Here is a 23,957-nt window from a genome sequence, read left to right on the forward strand (position 1 = left end):
ATTGAGCATGATAACATATCCAGAGCAAGTGTTTTGTTTGTGGATGTGGAATTTGGAAGACTCTCCTCGCTTTTTCCTGGCACTCGGCCCGCGCTCTCTCTCCCACTCACTCACCCCTCTCCCCAGCTCCTCTCCTATGTCTCTCTCCCTGGGACTCTCTCTCTCTCTCAGTCTGTCTGTTGTCACACACATGAATGAATCGCTGACACGTTTACTTGCTATGAACATCTCCCTCTTTCTCTATCTTTCTCTCTTTCTCTCCCTCGTTCTCCCTCTTTCTCTCTCCTCTCAGGGGTGGACAGTATACTGACTTTTACTCTCAAGTAGGCCGCTCCCTCGCGCGTGCAATGCTGAGATACTTGTAATACTCTGCTTTGAGTAACGCCATATTAGGGAACGTTTTACAACTTCGAAAGCAAATATCCTGCTTTTTTTACTCCACTGCGTTTATGTAACCCTTACAATTACTAGTCGCTTAAAAGAAAAAGGTTTTCGTTTTCGTATATAAAAGACACAACTGGGCTATAAAACTGTTGCACTTTTCAACTTTGAGCCTTCCGACTTTAATAGGAAGCATATTATTCACAGCGAGCATAACTGGACCACCGGCGCCCCTTTTGGCTTAGATAGCTGTGGATATTCATGTAATAAAGGTTAAATGCTGCCTCACACTATTTTCAACATATACGTTTAGTTTCGACACTTAAAGGGGCGCTTCGCCAAAAGCACAATTCTCGTAGTGCACATAAATCTCACGCAATTTAGTTTTGACGGTTATTGAATGAGTCTGACTATGTCCTACAGTGATGGTTGTGTTAATAATTACAGCTACTGTAAGTGAAATTATGTTTTGAATGGAAGACGTTAGCATCTGCATCATTAGAGTAGATTCCATTCAGGTACTCCACTTTCAGGATTTGGGACCTTCTTCTACAATGACTCTCTCTCTCTCTCTCTCTCTCTCTCTTTCTTTCCCTCTCTTTCTTTCTCTCTCTCTCTCTCACTCTCTGTTGTGGTTTGAACTGACAACCCTCTCTCCCTCGTCTGAGAATTAAATGAAAACAGCTGAGGCATCTTGCATGGGGCCGACAGCGCCACAGCAGAACAGCAGCCAGCCAATCACGGAGGCCCAACACACAAAGCCGCTACAACAGAGACTGTGGCAGGATCAAGGGAAATGGCCGTGGCCCCTTGGTTGGAAAAAAATCTAATTTCATGTACAGAACCCACCAGCAGAGTTCCCAGTAAATAACGCTCGTTCCCAGTAAATACCGCTTGTTCCCAGTAAATAACGCTTGTTCCCAGTAAATAACGCTTGTTCCCAGTAAATAACGCTTGTTCCCAGTAAATAACACTCGTTCCCAGTAAATAACGCTTGTTCCCAGTAAATAACGCTTGTTCCCAGTAAATAATGCTCATTCCCAGTAAATAACGCTTGTTCCCAGTAAATAATGCTTGTTCCCAGCATAAAGCACAGGAAATGACCTGGGAACCAGAACCACACGTAGACCCTGCAGTAAACGACGAGCCTGCTACTGTACTACGCTGTTGCGCTCCGCAGTGGAATGCCCCTCTCGTCGTGGTGATGACTAGGCTACGCAAACACAGCACAGGGGAGCAGACGTTTGCACCATAACGACAGACAGGGTGGCAGGAGGACACAAACAGGAAGTGGGCTGGAAACACAACAGGAGCCTAGGCCAAATATTACAGAAGGAGAGAGATGAAACCGGGGCATTCGCCACCAGGCCTGTCAGAAGTATGGAGGTGGGGTTAAAGGGGTCGTTTGCTAGACAATTGGATGATAAGGTATATGAAATAAAGGAGGTGTTTACAAGAAGAACTAGGGGTCCACAAAGACGACTTCAAACTTGAAATGGTAACAACCGATGAGGTACTCAAAAAATTGAGCGCCCTCCAACCTAACAAGGCCACTGGCCATGACAACATCCCCTCCAAATTCCTCAGAGACGCAGCAGCCGCCATCACCCCAGTCATCACACACATAATAAACCTCTCTATAAAACAGGGGCACGTCCCCAAGGACTTCAAAATTGCGAGAGTGACCCCTCTGCACAAAAAGGGCAGCAAATTAGACCCAGGCAACTACCGCCCTGTTTCTATTCTTACCTCCATCTCGAAAGTCATGGAGAAAATAGTCTACGAACAGGTCGAAAAGTACCTGGCGGAAAAAAATCTAATCTACGAATTCCAATCTGGCTTCAGAACGTCCCACTCCACTGACGCATGCCTCCTCTATTTGAACGACCACATCAAACAAGAGGTGGACGCGGGCAAATACTGCGGCATGGTCATGCTGGACCTACAAAAGGCCTTCGACACTGTCAATCACTCCATTCTGATGGACAAGCTAAAAGCAATTGGTTTTGATAGCTTATCAGTGAGCTGGATGCAATCCTACCTGGAGGGGAGAGAACAGATGGTAGAGGTAAACGGTACTCTATCCCCCCACCTCACAGTGAGCTGTGGTGTTCCACAAGGAAGCATACTAGGACCGCTACTCTTCCTAATTTATGCAAATGACATGTCGTCAGCCTGTGACTGCAACTTGTTCCTGTTTGCGGACGACTCAGCCCTGCTGGTCTCTGACAAGAACAAGTTGCAGGTTGAAAAAACCCTCAGCTCGGAACTAGGCAAAATCTGCATATGGCTCGCTGATAACAAACTATCATTACACATGGGCAAAACAGAGTCCATTCTCTTCGGTTCAAATAACAAACTCAGCAAGACCGACGGCTTCTCAGTTACAGTGGGTGACAATATTGTCACAAGGAAAGACGAAATTACCTACCTGGGTTCCATCCTAGAGGCAAATCTTTCCTGTGACAAAATGGCATCCAATGTAATAAAAAAAAGTCAACCAACGAACTAGATTCTTGTACCGGATCTCCTCTCTGGTAAACAAGAATACCCTGAAGACTCTGGCAGGAGCACTCATTCAAGGGTACTATGACTATGCGTGCACCTCATGGTACCAAACCAAAGCACCTCAAAGGCGCTTAAAACAAAATTACAAACATCACAAAACAAACTGGTCAGACTACTACTTGACCTGAACCCCAGAACCCACCTCACCCCTGCCCACTTTGACAACCTAGGATGGCTTTGTTATGGTTTGACACCGACCCCAAACGCAACGACACAAGAGAGTTGGATTCAGAGTTGCCAAATACAAGGGCTTGTTTATTTGGTGACTAGAATAAGTGAAACAGGGAAAGCAGGTCAACAAGAAACAGGAACAATGAACAAGGGGCAAAGTTCTGCTGCTCTGCAGCTTCTCCCGGAAGGGTAGTCTTGGGAAGCAGGAGCAGACCTCTGTACCGCTCTGCAGACTCTCACGGCGGACCTCTCAGATGTTGTGCAAGACCGAGAGAGGGAGAGAGGGAACGGGTCAGTGACAGAGCAGACTTGAAACGAGCTGGAGGACAGGGTGTTATATTCTTCGTGTTAAACAACACAGTGATGAGCAATATTCCAGAAACAGCCCAAGTGAATATCTTCATGTAAAACACACAGTGAGCAAAAATCCAAACACCGTCCAATTGTGAAATACTATCTTCGTGTAAATACACAGTGAGCAAAAATCCAACACAGTCCAAATGTGAAACAATATCTTCGTGTAAATACACAGTGAGCAAAAATCCAAACACAGTCCAAATGTGAAATAATATCTTCGTGTAAATACACAGTGGGAGGTGGAAGATCCCAAAATATTATTCCATAAAGGAAAGAGCAAAAACGATAAATGGCTGGGTGAGTGACTGTCTGACAAAAAGGTGGTAGACTTCAGTGTAAAGGTTACACACGAAAATCGGAAATAGGTCAAGACAGTCAATCTAGATAAACTCACCCAGACGAGCTGCGTAAGAGGAACAGGAACAAACAGTGGAGGCGAGCGCGCGCCACGGAGCAGGTATCCAAGCGGAGGCTTCTAGGAAAGCGGAGGCTTCTAGGAATTTCCTGGAGATTAGCACAGTGAAACAGAAGCAACGGGGAAAAACATCCAGCGACAAATCAAGACGAACCAACAACTTAGGGTGGGGAAAACGGGGTATAAATAATGAGGGATCGATTGATTGAAAGGCAGTGACAGCTGGGGAATGTGATTGAAAAGCGTGGGGAAGTGAGGGAACCAATCAGCGACGTCTCAGATGACGTCAGCGGGGAGAAACGTGTGAACGAGGGAATTGAAATACTTGACAGAAAAAATGAATGAAAACAAAGCGAGGGTGGTTAAAGGAACAGAACGAGTGAGAAGGCAAGGACAGAACCTCACAGTACCCCCCCCTCAACGGGAGCCGCCCGGCGACCAGGCCGACCCGGCTCGTCAGGATGGGCCCGATGGAAGTCGGTGATCAAGCCGGGATCCACGATGAGCTGCCGGGAGACCCAGCTACGCTCCTCAGGGCCGTAACCCTCCCAGTCCACCAGGTATTGGAATCCCCGGCCTCGCCGACGAACGCCCATCAACCGGCGGACCTGCCACTGGGGGTGACCATCCACTAGCACAGGAGGCGGTGGATCAGGAGCCGGAGGCATAAGGGGACTGAGGGAGACGGGCTTAACCCGGGAGACATGGAACACGGGGTGGATGTGCATGGATGCAGGAAGCTTCAGGCGCAGGGCCGCCGGACTGAGTACCTTCAGGACCTCGAAAGGACCGACGAAGCGAGGGTTGAGCTTCTTGGCCGAGGACCGTAGCGGGAGGTCCTTCGCGGAGAGCCACACCCTCTGCCCAGGGCGGTAAGTCGGCGCGGGAACCCGGCGCCGGTCGGCACCACGACAGGCGCGCTCAGATGTCCGGAGCAGCGCGGTCCTGGTGATCTCCCAAACGCGACGGCAGCGGTCGAGGTGGACCTGCACGGAGGGAACTGCCACTTCCGTCTCCAGTGCGGGAAAAAGAGGGGGCTGGTAGCCTAGGGAGGCCTCAAAGGGGGAGAGGCCGGTGGCGGAACTGACCATTGAGTTGATCGAGTATTCAACCCAGGGAAGGAAACGACTCCAGGATGCCGGCCTCTCGGCTGCCACACACCGAAGAGCAGACTCCACGCTCTGGTTCATCCTCTCCGTCTGCCCGTTTGTCTGGGGATGGTAGCCGGAGGAGAGACTGACCGTTGCCCCCAATCCCTTGCAGAAAGCCCGCCAAACCTGGGAGGTGAACTGGGGCCCCCGGTCAGAGACGATGTCCTGGGGGAAACCGTGAAGGCGGAACACGTGGTGCGTCAGGAGGTCCGCCGTCTCGGCTGCTGAGGGAAGCTTGGAGAGGGCCACGAGGTGGACCCCCTTGCAGAATCGATCCACCACGGTCAGAAGGCAGGTGTTCCCCTGGGAGGAGGGTAGTCCAGTGACGAAGTCGAGCGCCACATGTGACCACGGACGGCTTGGAACGGGAAGTGGCTGCAAGAGCCCGGAGGGTGCCTGGTGAGAGGCCTTGCTGCGGGCACAGACCGCGCAGGCCAATACGAACTCCTTGACGTCGTTTCGCATGGTGGGCCACCAGAAACGACGAGCCAGGAAGGAGAACGTGCGATGGACGCCTGGGTGGCAGGCGAACCGGCTGGTATGGCCCCACAGCAGTACCTGGGACCGGACAGAGTCAGGGACGAAGAGACGGCTCCTAGGGACGTTGCTTGGAGCACGTTGGAAGCGTAGGGCACGCCTCACCACACCCTCGATGCCCAAGGTGATGGCTCCAACCACTCGGGCCTCCGGGATGATGGGAGATGGGTCCTCAGAGGGTGGAACCCCCTTGGAGTGCATCCGGGACAGGGAGTCGGCCTTCGTGTTGCGGGAACCGGGGCGGAAGGTCAGCGAGAAGTCGAACCGACTGAGGAAACTGGCCCATCTCGCCTGCCGACCGTTGAGGCGCCTGGAAGCGCGGATGAACGTTAGGTTCTTGTGGTCCGTCCAGATGGTAAAAGGCTCCTCGGCACCCTCTAGCCAATGACGCCACTCCTCCAGAGCCGCCACGACCGCCAGTAGCTCCCGATTGCCGGTGTCGTAGTTCCTCTCGGCGGGGAGGAAGCGACGCGAGTAGAAGGCGCAAGGATGTACCTTCTGGTCGGAAGGAGAACGCTGGGATAGGACAGCGCCCAGGCCAGAATCCGAGGCGTCCACCTCCACGATGAACTGTCTCTTGGGGTCAGGGTGGAGCAGGATAGGAGCGGAAGTGAACCTTCTCTTGAGGGAGCGGAACGCAGCGCATGCCGCTGGGGACCAGTCGAACGGCAGAGCGGGGGAGGTCAGCTTGGTAAGAGGCTCCGCCACTTGGCTGTAGTTCCGGATGAACCTTCGGTAGAAGTTTGCGAACCCGAGGAAACTCTGTAGCTCCTTCCGAGTGGTGGGTTCCGGCCAATCCTCCACTGCCTGGATCTTGCGAGGATCCGCTCGGGTCAAGCCCTTCTCCACGATGAAGCCCAGGTAGTCGACGGAGTTGGAGTGGAAACGGCACTTCTCCGCCTTGACGAAGAGCCGATTGTGGAGGAGGCGCTCCAGCACCCGGCGGACATGCAGGATGTGTTCCTCGAGGGTCCTGGAAAAGATAAGAATGTCGTCCAGGTACACCACCACGAACACCTCCAGCATGTCACGGAGGACATCGTTCATGAGTGCCTGGAATACCGCCGGGGCGTTGGTGAGACCGAACGGCATCACAAGGTACTCATAGTGGCCCCTGGGGGTCTTGAAGGCGGTCTTCCATTCATCGCCCTCACGGATACGGACAAGATGATAGGCACTTCGGAGATCCAGCTTGGTGAAGAACGAGGCCTGGGTCAGTGGCTCGAAGGTGGAGCTCATGAGAGGTAGGGGGTATTTGTTCTTGATGGTGATCTCGTTGAGCTGACGATAGTCGATGCAGGGTCGCAGGTCCCCATCCTTCTTTCCAACAAAGAAGAACCCGGCCGCCACCGGGGAGGAGGAAGGCCGAATGAGTCCTGCTTCCAATGACTCAGAGATGTAGAGATCCATCGCCTTCTTCTCCGGGGCAGTCAGACTGTAGAGGCGGCTGCCGGGAAGGGGAGCCCCTTGGCGGAGGTTGATGGCGCAGTCATAGGGGCGGTGAGGTGGAAGGGACTGAGCCCTGGTCTTACTGAATACCTCCATGAGGTCGTGGTACTCGGGAGGAACGGACGAGGGATCCGGGGGCAACTCACCAGCCGGTCTCCGGGGCGGGGGACAAGACGCCGCCTGTAGACAGCGGGCGTGACAGGAGGAGCTCCAGCCCCTGATGGTACCGGAGGCCCAGGCGATGTGGGGCTCGTGCAGCGCGAGCCAGGGCCTACCCAGGACCACCGGGACAAGGGGGGATTGGGTAATGAGGAACTGGATCCTCTCTACGTGGTTCCCAGCAATGGTCAGCAAGACTGGGCCGGTCCGTTGAGAGATGTCGGCCAGGCGGTGTTGGTCCAACGAAAAGATCTCCAAGGGCCTCACAAGGGCCTCAAGAGGTATGTTGGCTTGGGTGGCAAACTCGAAGTCGAGGAAGTTCTCGTCTGCCCCAGAGTCGATGAGGGCCTCCACCGTGGCACGTTGGTCCCCCCAGGCCAGGGTGACGCTCAACAGATGGTCAGGTGGTGCGCGGCGCTGGGAATGGGAAAAACGGCTCACCAGGATCTCCCGGGGTCCTGGTGAGCCCGATCTTTTGGCCGGATAGGGCAGTCGGCGATACGGTGTCCCGCACCTCCGCAGTAGAGGCAGAGACCGGACCTGAGCCTTGCCTGCCGCTCCGCCTGGCTCAGATGAGAGCGTCCCAGCTGCATGGGTTCCTCCTCGCGCACCGGACGGGGAAGCCTGTTACCATCAGTAGTGTTGGGGACGGGGCGTCCAGGAGTCCGGGGTGCTTCAGGAGGTGACAGTCGGGCCCTCTCGCGCCTTCTCTCCAGGAGGCGTCCGTCAATACGGATGACAAGGCTAAACAGCTCCTCGAGGGAGTCGGGCACCTCCCTGGTAGCGAGCTGGTCCCGGACTGCGTCACTGAGCCCCCTTATGAAGGTTAGGCGAAGAGCAGGTTCGTTCCATCCGCTCTCCACCGCCGCCAGTCGAAACTCCATGACATAGTCCGTCACCCTGCTGCTCCCTTGCCGGAAGGTCCCCAACCGGGCTCCAGGGTCCAGACCTCGGGCTGGATGGTGGAACACTCTGCGGAGCTCCGCCACGAAGTCTGGGTAGGAGAACAAAAAATCTGCTTCCATTGCCCAGGAGGAAGTGACCCACTGGGCAGCATGGCCTGACAGTAGGTTGGTTATATAAGCCACTCGGGACCCCTGAGCAGAAAAACGGCTTGGCTGATGACGGAAAACCAACTCACATTGCATGATGAATGTGGCACACTCCTCGGGATTACCGTCAAACAGCCGTGGGACGGAGAGAAGGGGTTCCCGAGGTGCGAGATCTGCTGGGGCTGCGGGGAATGCTCCTGGAGGGTGTGAGAGATGAAAAGTATTAACGGCGTCGCCCAGCGAGTTAAGCTGGGCGAGAATCTCGGACTGTTGTCCCGCCATAGCGGCCATTGAACCCTGCATAGGCAGGACCTGGTCCCTGAGGTTCTGCACCGCAGCCGCAGCCCGCTCTAATTGGAGACCGTGATCCCTGGTCAACTCGACTTGAAATGCAAGTGCGGTTCTGACCCCCTCTGTGTCGGCTGGGGTCGTCATGGTTGGTTCGTAATGTTATGGTTTGACACCGACCCCAAACGCAACGACACAAGAGAGTTGGATTCAGAGTTGCCAAATACAAGGGCTTGTTTATTTGGTGACTAGAATAAGTGAAACAGGGAAAGCAGGTCAACAAGAAACAGGAACAATGAACAAGGGGCAAAGTTCTGCTGCTCTGCAGCTTCTCCCGGAAGGGTAGTCTTGGGAAGCAGGAGCAGACCTCTGTACCGCTCTGCAGACTCTCACGGCGGACCTCTCAGATGTTGTGCAAGACCGAGAGAGGGAGAGAGGGAACGGGTCAGTGACAGAGCAGACTTGAAACGAGCTGGAGGACAGGGTGTTATATTCTTCGTGTTAAACAACACAGTGATGAGCAATATTCCAGAAACAGCCCAAGTGAATATCTTCATGTAAAACACACAGTGAGCAAAAATCCAAACACCGTCCAATTGTGAAATACTATCTTCGTGTAAATACACAGTGAGCAAAAATCCAACACAGTCCAAATGTGAAACAATATCTTCGTGTAAATACACAGTGAGCAAAAATCCAAACACAGTCCAAATGTGAAATAATATCTTCGTGTAAATACACAGTGGGAGGTGGAAGATCCCAAAATATTATTCCATAAAGGAAAGAGCAAAAACGATAAATGGCTGGGTGAGTGACTGTCTGACAAAAAGGTGGTAGACTTCAGTGTAAAGGTTACACACGAAAATCGGAAATAGGTCAAGACAGTCAATCTAGATAAACTCACCCAGACGAGCTGCGTAAGAGGAACAGGAACAAACAGTGGAGGCGAGCGCGCGCCACGGAGCAGGTATCCAAGCGGAGGCTTCTAGGAAAGCGGAGGCTTCTAGGAATTTCCTGGAGATTAGCACAGTGAAACAGAAGCAACGGGGAAAAACATCCAGCGACAAATCAAGACGAACCAACAACTTAGGGTGGGGAAAACGGGGTATAAATAATGAGGGATCGATTGATTGAAAGGCAGTGACAGCTGGGGAATGTGATTGAAAAGCGTGGGGAAGTGAGGGAACCAATCAGCGACGTCTCAGATGACGTCAGCGGGGAGAAACGTGTGAACGAGGGAATTGAAATACTTGACAGAAAAAATGAATGAAAACAAAGCGAGGGTGGTTAAAGGAACAGAACGAGTGAGAAGGCAAGGACAGAACCTCACAGGCTTAGAGTAGACGACAGAGTACAGCAACTTGCAATGGGCCTGGTCTACAAGATACACTATACGACCGGGGTGCCCATGTACATGTCAAAATACTTCCCAAAGGTCAGTGAATACCACAACCACTACACCAGAGGAAGCTCAACAAATCATGTTAAACCCAGATTCGGCTCAAACAAGGGACTAAACACGTTTCGCAATTATGCCACAACAATGTGGAATGCCCTACCCAAAGCTGTAAAGGAATGTGAATCCCTGCCCACATTCAAAACCGCTCTTAAAGAGCACCTACGGGAGGCTGCAATTCGAAACTGGCCACCGTAAATGCCCAAAACCCCCACCACCTCCTAATAGACAGTCTCCTCCCCACCGCATGTATATATTCCCTCCCCGCCGTACGTATATTTCTCTCCCACCCACCCACCCCCTCCTAATGTACAGTCCCCTCCCCATCATATGTATATACTCTGTCAGGATCTAGGGGTAACAGTACTGTATATTTGAATACCGTTTATGTCACAAATGTATCAGTACTAAATACCTATATGTCCCTATGCCATAAATGTCATGTATGGTGTGTATGTCATAAATGTCTATATGAATTGAAAATGGGGGACCCCGATGGAAACAAGACAAACGTCTTTCTCAGGTCTGCATCCCCTTAACAATTGTATGTATTGAGCTGTACTGTATTGTACCCATTCTGCAATCTGTTAAATAAAGTTTTCATTCATTCATTCATTCATTCAACTAGGCAGCTAAAAAGGAGACATTTAATAAACAACAATGCTGATGTAGGCTACTGTGTGTACCTCATCTCACACTGACCCCAAAACTGTAAACACACAGGTTAGAGCATTATTGAGCATTAATGCATTTGAATCTGTTCTCTGGTGATAGGCTATCGTTGGTGGAGGACTCCAAGTACCTGATAATGGAGTTCATCAAATAATGTAGATGAAAAGGTCAAATGAAAAAGTACATAAAGCTTTAAAAAGTGCCCACCTCCTTCCTACATTGTACATTGTCAATATCCCAATGTACAGTTTTGCTTGTACAGTCGTACAGTGTTTCCCCCCCCCAAACCCCTCCCTACCCAACCCCACCCAACCTCCTCCAATGTACAGTTTCTACGTCAAATGTATACTCTCTTTTTTAGACTCTTTTTGTATCACAAACAGTACTGTATTTGTAAATCTGGTATGTCATAAATGTATAGATGTAGCAGTACTGTCTATCTGTATGTCATGTATGTCATATATGTTATGATGAATTGAAAATGGGGGACCCTGATGTAAACAAGACGAAAGTCTTTCTCTGGTCTGCATCCCCTTAACAATTGTGTGTATTGAGCTGTACTGTATTGTACCCATTCTGCAATCTGTTAATAATGTTTTCAATCAATCAATCAATCAATCAAGCCTCTCCTCTCTTGAATGAAGTCCCTTTGATCGAATCCACCTCTCTCTCCCTTTCATACAAGAGTTTATGCTCTTGACAACTAAGCTGACAGACAAGACTATTGCCATGGTAAAGTTGGCAAATCATCTCAAAATGTGCCTGTTCATGATAAGCAAGGTTTAAATAAACAATCGGCATGAAAATCCAGTTTTACTAGTTTACATTTTTGCACTTTTTTTCTGTAAAAACTGGCAGACATCTATTAAATTGAGGAGTATGCCTTTGATTTTTTTTTTTTTTTTTTTAATCATGTCACTTCCCTTTGAGTTATTCTATGTGTTACATGTGTGTGTATCATCTATGTGTATTACATTGCACGTGTTGTACTTTTCTTTTTATATAAAGTAGTTTGAAGTGAACTACCTTTTCCCAGTAACTTTTAACCAGAATATATTTCTCTTGAAGGTATAACTTTGCTGTTATTCAACTCATTCTATTGTGGAGTAAATTATCACTATACTCAATAGTGAACACTCAAGAACACTCAATACTGATTTCTCCACATACAAGCACACATGAACACACACACACACTAAACATCCTCACTTACACTCTCTCACACACCCTACATACATAATACACTCCAAAAAGGTCACTTTAAAAACAATATCAATATCCCGAACCCATTGTATATTTGTATATTATGTATATTATGACTTACTCATTACCTTTTACTCTTACGTTTAGCATTGTATTTTATTCTTACGACTTGTCTTGTTATTTTATTTATTTGTATTTTTGACAATCCAGGCGGGCATGGCCACCTACATTTCACTGCATGTCTATGTATGTGACAAATAAAACTCTTGAATCTTGAATCTTGAATCTATACCTTCAGAGTAGCTTCCCTAACACTGTCTGTAACTAGCAGGCATGTAGACTGTAGCTACAGAAGGTGTTGTCATGGAGACATCAGCTACTGATACTAAAATACTATTTCTCGTCACGAAGGCTTTAGTGAAAATGGGAAAAACACGTCCTGGAACTACCCTAGAACTATAATACTAGAAACTACGCAGCCATGAGATCTCTACAATCTACTCCGTAGAACAACTAAGCTTATTGGGATTTCTAATCTAAATCATTTTGTACACAGTAACTAGTTTCAACTTTATGGTGACTTGAATCTTACCCTAGTAGTGAGTTCACACATGTATTATTATGTGAAATGTCCCTTTGAGAAAAATAACAGCGTGACCTTGTTTATCTATAATCTTGTTTGACCATGTAATTTATAACCTAAACAACACTGTTTTGTCTGACTTGTCTGCAGGTTTATCAAGACTTTGCAAGGGCATGCGAGTCTCTCCATCTCTTTTTCTCTTTCTCTTTCTCTTGCTCTCTCTCACACACACACACACACACACACACACACACACACACACACACACACACACACACACACACACACACACACACACACACACACACACACACACACACACACACACACACACACACACACACACACACACACACACACACACACACACACACACACACACACACACACACACACACACACACACACACACACACACACACACACACACACACACACACACACACACACACACAATCCTACCATCCAGAAGCTCTGGTGGTATCCATCTTCAGGGCCATTCTCAGGCGGGAGAGTCGACATCCTTACCGCTGAGAAAGAAAAGGATGGACAGTCAGAATTACAGTCTTATATCCAACGTATGCGTTCGAATCTGCACTGGTGGTATCTCCATTACATTTCTATTCTGTGAGAGTTAGAAAGGCTGCAGGCCGCCTACCACAAACTAACTTTATCTCCGTGACTCACGGTGTGTTTTCACTGATAAGCTTGAGATACGGCAGTCGTGGAATGTCTGCAGTGAAAGAATTGTAAAAGTCCCATTGATGTTTCAAAATATTGCTTCAAAAGCCTAAAGATTGCGAACCCTGTTAGGGACGTGAGTTTCACTCCGCTGGTTTGATATGGCACAGTAACCGAGGGTACAGTAAGACGAGACACAGACTGTCAGAGGCCTGGCACGCAAAGCCAAGGGAAGGGTTGAATCCCCTCTCCCAGAATTCCCCAGCGTTTTGAAACTCGAGCTATCCCAAAATAAACAGGGGGTTAAAGGTCACTACATATCATCGCTCTCACTCTCTATGTCTCTGGTGGGGCTTGTCTTCCCCTCCCTAAAACAAAAGAAAAAAGAAAAACACACACACACACATCCATACACAAACTCACATGCTCATAAGCCAACAACAGACACGTATACTGGCGTGCAGGGGGAGAATTGGGCACAATTGAAAACAGACTAACCCCCTATATGTATAGAGGCTGCACGACCCAAGCCAGCTCACTCTGAAGGCATGTAGCAGAAAATGTGATAAACCACTCTGTAGATTCTATCGTTGAGGAGAAAACAAGCCAGCAACTCTTTCTTTGCCAGTTTTCCTCTCCAGTCGTTTCTCTCTCTCTCTCTCTCTCTCTCTCTCTCTCTCTCTCTCTCTCTCTCTCTGTCTCTCTCTCTTTCCCCCCGTGGCTCTGTCAGGCGCACAATTAGATCCAACGATTTTTCCACTACACAGTATATGCCCCCCTCTGTTCATGAGACATCACATGATCTATAATAAATGATACTTCACGCTCTCTCGCTCTCTCTCTCTCTCTCTCCTCCGTGTCTTCCAGCAGTGTGTAGATTACACAAACCCCAAACGGGTCTTTTACCCCTTGCGTCTGCAAAACGCCACAGGAGGTCAGGAAAATAATTAATCACTTCCCTTTTAACCCTCAACCTCAACTTCCTGTCCCTTCACTGGTCCTCTCTTTCCCCAGGGGATGATTGTAAAGATTTGAGGAAGAAAGAGAATGCTGTTCTCCCATATGATTAGATAATGCTGTTCCTCTGTGTCAGATACGGCATGATTAACGGCATGATTAGTTCCTCTAACTGGTGTGATGTCAACACAGCGCCTAAATAATGAGGTTTGGCCTCAGAAATCATACAACTAGTAACTCACTGATGTACACAATGTACAGTGTAAAATGTGTGTGTCCCCTTCCCAACCCCCCCCCCCCCCCCCCACCTCCAATGTACAGCCCTCACCCAACCCACCCAACCCCACCCCACCCAACCAACCTCCTCCAATGTACAGTTTCTACGCCAAATGTATATACACTCCTTTTCTGGACACTTTTGTATCACAAACAGTACTGTATTTGCAAATCTGATATGTCATAAATGTATAGATGTAGCAGTACTGTCTATCTGTATGTCATGTATGTCATATATGTTATGATGAATTGAAAATGGGGGACCCTGATGTAAACAAGACGAAAGTCTTTCTCTGGTCTGCATCCCCTTAACAATTGTATGTATTGAGCTGTACTGTACTGTACCCATTCTGCAATCTGTTAATAAACTTTTCAATCAATCAATCAATCAAGGTAATGTAAAGCCAGTTATTAATGTTGCAAGCAAATGACTTGTATCAGTGTCATTGGTTTACCAAACATGATTAAGTAGTAAGTACAATACTTTACAAAGGATAAACTTACCATCTACTGGAACTGGTATAGATTTGATTTCCTCATATAGGTTTTTCAAGTATGATTTTATAATATCTCCCAAAGTCAGACAAAAAAAGTTGCACTTTAAATCAAAAGTCTTCAACTACTCCTGTGAGTTCGATGGTCCCAGACGGCAAGAGAACGAACTCAAATAGAGAAGCTGTCAAAACCTTCATTTAAATCCAAAAAGAGTTTAGCTGAAGCCTCCGCGACCAATTCTCTCACCCTGTCACCCCACTGCTACAGCGGGCTACACCCCCGCACCCATTATGGCACACGCTCTCTCTCTCTCTCTGTCCCTCTCTCTCTCTCTCTCTGTCCCTCTCTCTCTGTGTCTCCCCCCTCTCTCTCTCCCCCCCTCTCTCTCTGTGTCTCTCTCTCTCCCCCCCTCTCTCTCTCTCTCTCTCTCTCTCTCTCTCTCTCTCTCTCCCCCCTCTCTCTCTCTCCCTCTCTCTCTCTCCCTCTCTCTCTCTCTCCTCCCCCTGTCCCCGTCTTGTCTGTCACGCACAATTCAACACACACACCCTCGCAACAAATGAATGCATTGGAACATAAATAGATGTATCATGTCACTGTATCCATTAAAACAAACCTTTATAGAACGCTACCTTGCTTGGCCGGGAGACGGTGAGAAAGTTATTGAATGTGAATGAAGAAAATGCAAATTAAGTCACGATAGCCTACCTCTCAATCCTCCAGTGTTGTGGTCCTCGCTGCTCTTGGCCCACTTTTCAAGTATTTTTCCACTCCTTACGCAAAGTTTTATGCCTCGTCTTTCTCTCTCTCTCTCTCTGTCTTTTCTTCTTTATTCTGCTCCAGCAGCTCTTCTACCTTTTTTTCCAATGGTTCAGCCGTGCCGCATTCTCTCTTCTCCCCCTTTATTTGGCCCACAGTTTGTGTCAGATGAGTTGGCGACCCTCTTTTTTCGTTTCTCCTCCCTCAGTCTTTCTCTCCAAAACAGCTGCAGGAAAACTAGTTCTCTCTCTCTACGCGCTTAAACGCTAGACAGGAGCTTACCCTCATCTCTCTTTCACACACACACACACACACACACTCTACCTCTCTCTCTCTCTCCCTCTCATACCCTACCTACCGGTGTGGTGTGAATGAAAACGTTATTTAACAGATTGCAGAATGGGTACAATAATACAGTACATACAGTGTCAACGTGTGTAACGTGTTGGGGGCATCTGTGGGGCTTGTGTGTGTGTGATTATGATTTATGAAACGTTGTTTACAGAGAACATGAAAAATCATGCCCCCGTGGATATTATACCCCCTACATCCTCCTCCAGTCCTCCCACTGTTCCCCCTGGGAGCTTTAGGTCTGCTGCCTGCCACAGCTGGATAAGACATCCGGTGTGTGCGTGTGTGTGTGTGAGACGCGTGATTTTTTTTCGTAGCCTCTGTTTGCGAATATGCTCTCTGATTGGCTATCCCGCGTGCATAGACTACTGCACTTCCGCGTTACATGGAGCTCGTGAGGGGGAGGGGAAAGAGAGCGCGGGGGGATAAAAATGAATGAATGTTGATTAGAGACTTGACCTAAGTGGTTGTAGTTATTATATGGCTCTAGTTACGGCTAGTCGTAGCTCGTCTAATCAACATTCATTCACGCGCTCCCGCTCCCCCCTCTCTCCCACGAGCTCAAAGTACCGGAAGTGTTGCGGTGGTCTGTGTTGTGTGTGTCACGAGCGCGCGCGTGCATGCATGTATGTAAAGCCCTCTTCGGGTTATTTGAAGCCTGGGGGAAACAGACAGCAACATTATCCTATTGTTGGTGACCTAACGGCTAACGCCTAATGCTATGCTGTAGTTATGACTCTGAGCCCCGCCTTGCCAGGACATGTCATTTTAAAAATTACACAGCTGCTTGGCTTCTTTGTTTTGCATGCTCTGTTGCTTCTCTAGTAGTCCAACTGTTCAGACTCAGAGCAACTGTTTTTACAATTATGTTGATATCGGACTGTGCGCCTCCCATAGCCTGGGCAGCCATTATCATCAGTTATTATCAATGTCATTCACATTCCAGAAAATAACTTAGTTTAAAAAGAAAACGAAAAAAAAAAATTTAGGCAAAATCATAAATGGATTTCTTTTTTAGACGGCATCTCGTTAGACTACTAGTTAACTGGGGTCCTTAGAGGAGAGCGTCGTATAAAAGAGGCCATTTTGACCGTACACGTTCTTTCGAGTTTCGACAACTCGACTGTTTGTGACGCGTGCTGTTGGAGAGCAAGAGACGTAGCTAGGTAAATCATAATTTCTTATTCTTACTTTACTATACGTTTTCCAATATAGTTTTCGGGATTAACGATTAAGTTGTTAACTTTCAGAATGTATGTCATGTTGCATGGCTAATTTTCATGATGTCGGACGTTTACCAGCAGCAATGTAAGCCGCATACTGGCGAAGCTGGGTCAGCATGTGGTAGTTAGTTAAGTTAGCCAACCTTGTAGCTAACTGGCTGGTATGGGTTGGTGGCATAATAACCTTGACTTAAAGTTGATTTCCACTATGTAATGTAGCCGATAACTACCTAATCCAAAAGAGTTCAGTACCGTCTCAAGTCAACACCCCCTCCTTTGATGACTTGCACTGGGCTCTGAATGTTTGTGGCGATACAAGTGCACCTCTGGCCCTGACAAGCCAGAGTTACTGAGGAGACTCGCTGCATTATGAATCATATTAGTTCTATCAGTTATGATTAAAGTGTCGTGTGGTGATGGGTCATATTTATCTTCATGATGTGTGTAATTAACCCATGTTTTTTTCTTCCCTCAAAGGTGTTTGAACCGGAACATTGAAACTACCAGGTCAGTTCCACTTATATTAACGTTACCTCTCCTCTTATGGCCTTTCTTGGCTGAAAAATGCAATATTTTTTTGTCTCTTGTGATGCATTGCACTGGGCTCAGAAAATCCATGTTGATAAAAGTGCTGCTCTACTACTGACATGGTAGAGTCTGATGAGACTAGCTAGAAATTAGTTTACTTCTGCTTTTGTGTGATGATGGGTCATATTTATCTTCATGATGTCTGATGTGTTTAATTTACGCATGTTTTTTTTCTTCCCTCAAAGGTGTTTGAACCGGAACATTGAAACTACCAGGTCAGTTCCACTTATAGTAACGTTACCTCTCCTATTGTGGCCTTTCTTGGCTGAAAAATGCAATATCTTTTTGTCTCTTGTGATGCATTGCACTGGGCTCAGAAAATCCATGTTGATAAAAGTGCTGCTCTACTACTGACATGGTAGAGTCTGATGAGACTAGCTAGAAATTAGTTTACTTCTGCTTTTGTGTGATGGGTCATATTTATCTTGATGTCGGATGTGTTTTAATTAACGCATGTTTTTTTTCTTCCCTCAAAGGTGTTTGAACCGGAACATTGAAACTACCAGGTCAGTTCCACTTATATTAACGTTACCTCTCCTATTGTGGCCTTTCTTGGCTGAAAAATGCAATATATTTTTGTCTCTTGTGATGCATTGCACTGGGCTCAGAAAATCCATGTTGATAAAAGTGCTGCTCTACTACTGACATGGTAGAGTCTGATGAGACTAGCTAGAAATTAGTTTACTTCTGCTTTTAAAACTGATAGTACTGGAATGGAGGAGCACTGCTTACATTCCCTGATCCTGTTTTTCTTCTCCTCACAGATGCTGGTACCTACCACAGGTGACTTCGGTTTACTACATGGTTCAGAAGGCCACCTGGTGTAACATGCATTAAATTAAACCATGTTTACTTTACATGACCCTGCAAACATTATGGGAAATGTGCTTACAGTCTGGACAAGATGATGGATCCACATTTCCTCTGCTTTCAGTAGACTGCTAGCTTAGCACAAATTAATGCAAGCTGATGCGGACCAGCTAGCCTAGTTGTTGGCCAAAAACGCCTCTCCCGGACTTGTAAGATGGGCTAGTGGTCTATCCACTTATTTGTGCTGCTAGGCTAGCTTGCAGCCGGATAGCTTTCAACTGGACCAGAGGAAATTTGCATCTTATCTGACTAGAGAAGACTAATGCATTTCCCATAATGTTGGCATGTTTCTTATTAAGATACTTTTAAGCTTTTTGTGAAAATATCCTTAATATTTGTGTTCATTGCCCTATTCTACATAAATAAAAAATGTCACTAAAAGTTGTGTTAATTTTTATTCAAATGAAGATGTGTTCAATTTTTAGATTAAAGCGTGTTTGATCTTAAAATTCAATGTTGAGCTGTGGTAGGTAACTTGGGAGACATGAAATGGAGCTGGTTTGTCATCCCTTTTGAAGACTGGGCGATTTGGTGCACATTCCTCAGTGCCTAGGAAGTGGTACTGTATCTTAGCCCTTATGATGAATGATGTGCCTAGTTGTCTGCTAGGAGAGGCTGTACAATACCACCGTTTGGCATGTAATAAATGCTGTTTACTTGAGGTGTTAATGGTGCTGGGCACATAATGTAAAACATGCAGGCATATTTTGGGGTTAATTCCACGATCTATAGGATGTGAGTTAAAGATGTGCAGGTTTGTCACAAAGGTTGGTCTTAAATTTAGTATAGTCATGTATTTGACAATGGGTGGTTAAACTAAATTGCATAGTTGGGTAAATACCATCTATATGCTAACTAATGAATGCTTGTTTATACAGTGTGCCCCCCCCAAACACCTCCAATGTAAATTACCCAGTATGGTTGTCAATATCCCAATGTACCCAACCTCCAATGTACAGTTTCAGTTTCTACGTCAAATGTATATACTCTCTTTTCTTGACTCCTTCTGTATCACAAACAGTACTGTATTTGCAAATCTGGTATGTCATAAATGTAGCAGTACTGACTATCTGTATGTCATGTATGTCATCTGATGAATTGAAAATGGGGGACCCTGATGTAAACAAGACGAAAGTCTTTCTCTGGTCTGCATCCCCTTAACAATTGTGTGTATTGAGCTGTACTGTATTGTACCCATTCTGCAATCTGTTAATAAAGTTATCAATCAATCAATCAATGATTAAAGGCTGTATGAAGGCTCAACTGAAGTACAAAATGTATCCACGCTTATTGGCATTAAACAGACTATTGCCTTCAGCTGGTGTTACTTAAGAGTTGCACGGACATAAGCGTGTATGTTGAAATCCATTTCCATTGAACATTTAAAATGAACTTGGCACCAGTATCTCGTAGGGTATACGATGCATCGATTAATCAAAATGCATTGATTCTAATGTGTTAGAATCGATGCATCGATTTGAATATGTTAGAATCGATTATAATCTAAATTAATCGGGTGGGGGGAAATCTATTTTTCTTAATGTTTTTTTTTTTTTTTGACTTATAGATTCATGCTGAGTGAATCGGTTCCCCCAGCCACATTTGTGTATTACTTTTTTTTGGGGAATTAACTGATAGAAAATTAATCTAATCGAATCGTGGTCAAATGAAGAGATTTCATGATGCATTGAATCGTTGCCTGAATAATCTTAATCGAATCGTTGTGAGGTCGCATCGTTACACCCCTAGTATCTCGGTTTTTCAAGTAGATTAGATGGGAATTATATGAGCCATTCCCGTTGTGTTGCATTATTGACTGAGAAAACGATACACAACTCAATTTTGTTTCTGTATCTTTATTATAATTCTAACAATTTATTATTCATCTCTTAAAACATTTGAAATTCATGTTTATATGAATGTGCGTATATGTATATCACATATACATATATATTCTGTAAATGACCTCACTTCATATTTTCATATTTTTTTTTAATATATATATTTTTTTTTAAAAGATCTCTTAAAGGAAATGAGATGCTTTCTATACAGTTAGGCCGATTCCCTCAAATCATACTCTTTCTCCTGATGTCTGGAATGGCCCATCTCTCAATCGTAGTTAAGATGCAGGGACAGGAAGGAGTTTGTCACATTTACTCAACTCAGCAGCAGGGACAGATGTGTTGGTTAGTCCTTGTTCATTCAAAGATGTGATGAATTGGCCTTATACACACTAGCAAAAATTGTATACACCCCCCCCCCACACACACACACATCTGCCGTTGAAGAGAACTCGAGCCAAAAAGAAAACATATCCTTGTGTAAACAGGCAGACGTTGAATCCGGTTCACTTTGAAACTAGACAAAACTGAAAAAAAATTACAGAATTTTGCTAGTGAAAACGAGGCCATTGCATAATGCACTGGTAAGAAACCGTGAGCTGGAGGCATATATACGGTACTCACACATCTCAACTGTACAAGGTGCTTTATACAAACAGGAAGAAGCAAATGATGTGCAAAAAAAACAACAGAGTGGAGCTCTTAATCCTGTCAGGTCAATACAATGGAAGGGGATGGATTTTAGAGAATGGGTCCAACTGGATAGAAAGCAGGGCAGTTAAATAACAAATACATTGTACCTTTTTCATGTTAAACGTTATTTGGAAGACAGAGATTCTTTAGAACTTTTGAGATTTTTTTTTACATCTTAAACCATAATTAGGATGACCATTATTTTCATCGTCCTTATTGCTAAATCACTTGCAAAATTCTAAAATTACAGAACCAAATCCTGTTATGAACTTTGAACTGTGTGAATAAATAGCTTGTGTTTATATGCAGTATAAGGGGAATTATTTTAGGAGACCCATAGTCAGTCACATCTTTCTGAATAGGAAGAGGAAAGAGCAGAATTGTAAAGTCTCCAACTCTGCCCTTTCATTGGACGATATGTTTGAGGACTCAGACGTGGCATGAGACTGAGACGATATGTTTGAGGACTCAGACGTGGTATGAGACTGAGAGGATATGTTTGAGGACTCAGACGTGGCATGAGACTGAGACGATATGTTTGAGGACTCGGACGTGGCATGAGACTGAGACGATATGTTTGAGGACTCGGACGTGGCATGAGACTGAGAGGATATGTTTGAGGACACGGGCGTGGCATGAGACTGAGACGATATGTTTGAGGACTCGGACGTGGCATGAGACTGAGACGATATGTTTGAGGACTCAGACGTGGCATGAGACTGAGACGATATGTTTGAGGACTCAGACGTGGCATGAGACTGAGAGGTGATGTTTGAGGACTCAGACGTGGCATGAGACTGAGAGGTGATGTTTGAGGACTCGGGCGTGGCATGAGACTGAGAGGATATGTTTGAGGACTCGGACGTGGCATGAGACTGAGAGGTGATGTTTGAGGACTCAGACGTGGCATGAGACTGAGAGGATATGTTTGAGGACTCAGACGTGGCATGAGACTGAGAGGTGATGTTTGAGGACTCGGACGTGGCATGAGACTGAGAGGTGATGTTTGAGGACTCGGACGTGGCATGAGACTGAGAGGTGATGTTTGAGGACTCAGACGTGGCATGAGACTGAGAGGATATGTTTGAGGACTCAGACGTGGCATGAGACTGAGACGATATGTTTGAGGACTCAGACGTGGCATGAGACTGAGAGGATATGTTTGAGGACTCGGACGTGGCATGAGACTGAGAGGTGATGTTTGAGGACTCAGACGTGGCATGAGACTGAGAGGATATGTTTGAGGACTCAGACGTGGCATGAGACTGAGAGGTGATGTTTGAGGACTCAGACGTGGCATGAGACTGAGAGTATATGTTTGAGGACTCAGACGTGGCATGAGACTGAGAGGATATGTTTGAGGACTCAGACGTGGCATGAGACTGAGAGGTGATGTTTGAGGACTCAGACGTGGCATGAGACTGAGAGGTGACGTGTTGTTGTAGGTAGATAGGTCATGATGACAAAAGCCCTTTGATCTCAACATCCGTGAGAGAAAAACTGGACTAAATGCTATAATGTGCTGTCTGTGAATGAAGGATGAAAACACAAAAAAAAGCAGCAATTGACCTATCTCAAGCCCCGCCCTCCTTGATCCTTAAGAAAGTAGTAGTGAGTCGAGTTGCAAATCAGAAAAATGTATGTATGTTTATTATGTATGATTATTGATTAGCTCAAGTGTGGGAAATAGCTAAACAATGATTATTCAGAAAAGCTGTAATGAACTTGTCATGTGAAGAAAAGTGGGAACAGAGATGGACAAAAACATGCACATTTTTAATAGTAGCTTGCATCAAGGGCATCCCCAGAGTACACTTGCTACATTCTCATCACCTGCATAATATGAAAGGCGAACTAAATATCATTATTTTAAAACAAGCTAGATTTGAGATTGATTTCATACAGCAGGGGCTGTGCAGGATCAAAGTGTAATGTTGAGTTCATTTATTCACAGTTTAACAAAATCACCCTTTTCTCTCCACCAATATCAAACCAGAGTAGTTACTAAGAAGGGAAGAAACTTGAAATAGCTCTAATATGTGCTTCACATTAATTTACAGAGTTCCTTGTTGTACAGGACCAGTGTAAAAGTAGCCTGTAGTTCACTAGCTAATATTCCTCTTTCAAAAACAGAAATATCCATACAACCACCACTAGTCTGTATCTGTATGACCACGCACACACACACACACACACACACACACACACACACGCACGCACGCACGCACACACGCACACACACGCACTGTAGGCTTGAGTCAGAAAATGCATTGGCTAAATGTGTGAGAGTGCCATCTTGGCCACCGCAGGCCAAACGGGGGAACTTCAGCTCTTAAAGCAATAATAACAGTAAGGACGATGATAGTAATGATAAATAGTAACAATAAATCTCTTCATATCAATAGCAGTATTCCAGACCCATTTTAAAGTTTAAAAATTGTTGTAAGAACAATCATAGTATTAAAACCGATATAAGCATTTTTTTCCTCTCTAATCCCGTTCGGTTTGGGGGCGCGTCTGTGTTCCTCCTCCTGGCCTCCGGGTTCTGAAGGAAGATTGCCACGTCTAGCAGGAGTAGGGGGATTGGGTGGGATAGAGCGAGAATTGGCAGTTTATCTCTCTCCCTCCCCTCTCCTCTGTAGTCCCTTCCTCTGGCAGAACGGGTGCACGGCGGGTGCTTGGGTCCTGAGGAGGAAGTCTTTCTTGATAGATGGGATCTTCAGGGAGGTCGTTTCCTAACGCCGTCACGTTGTTCCCATGACAAATGAAAGCACAGTCTCCTTT

General features: G+C 46.3%; 1 protein-coding gene and 1 long non-coding RNA gene across 3 annotated transcripts in view; one reads left to right on the forward strand and one right to left on the reverse strand.

The window, feature by feature from the left end:
- The window catches only part of LOC311240912 (protein kinase C and casein kinase substrate in neurons protein 3), a 51,998-nt gene extending 36,108 nt beyond the window's left edge, over nucleotides 1-15,890 (reverse strand). The window contains exons 1-2 of one of the 2 annotated variants that reach the window (XM_084329525.1): nucleotides 15,557-15,890; nucleotides 12,905-12,972 (exon numbers count right to left, since the gene is read on the reverse strand). In XM_084329525.1, coding sequence (XP_084185651.1) covers nucleotides 12,905-12,964 — 60 coding nt within the window. In that variant the 5' untranslated portion in view covers nucleotides 12,965-12,972; nucleotides 15,557-15,890. Of the gene's footprint in view, nucleotides 1-12,904; nucleotides 12,973-14,860; nucleotides 15,199-15,556 lie in introns of those variants that run through there. The other variant, XM_084329524.1, reaches the window with a different exon arrangement.
- Nucleotides 15,891-17,070: 1,180 nt separating this feature from the next.
- Nucleotides 17,071-19,011, forward strand: LOC311240041. The gene is made up of 5 exons (XR_014620463.1): nucleotides 17,071-17,124; nucleotides 17,659-17,688; nucleotides 17,955-17,984; nucleotides 18,246-18,275; nucleotides 18,534-19,011. It is a non-coding gene; the product is annotated as an uncharacterized lncRNA (long non-coding RNA).
- The last annotated feature ends 4,946 nt before the right edge of the window (nucleotides 19,012-23,957 follow it).

This window comes from Notolepis coatsorum, assembly GCF_963971535.1.
Source record: "Notolepis coatsorum genome assembly, chromosome: 14".
Taxonomy (NCBI): Eukaryota; Metazoa; Chordata; class Actinopteri; order Aulopiformes; family Paralepididae; genus Notolepis; species Notolepis coatsorum.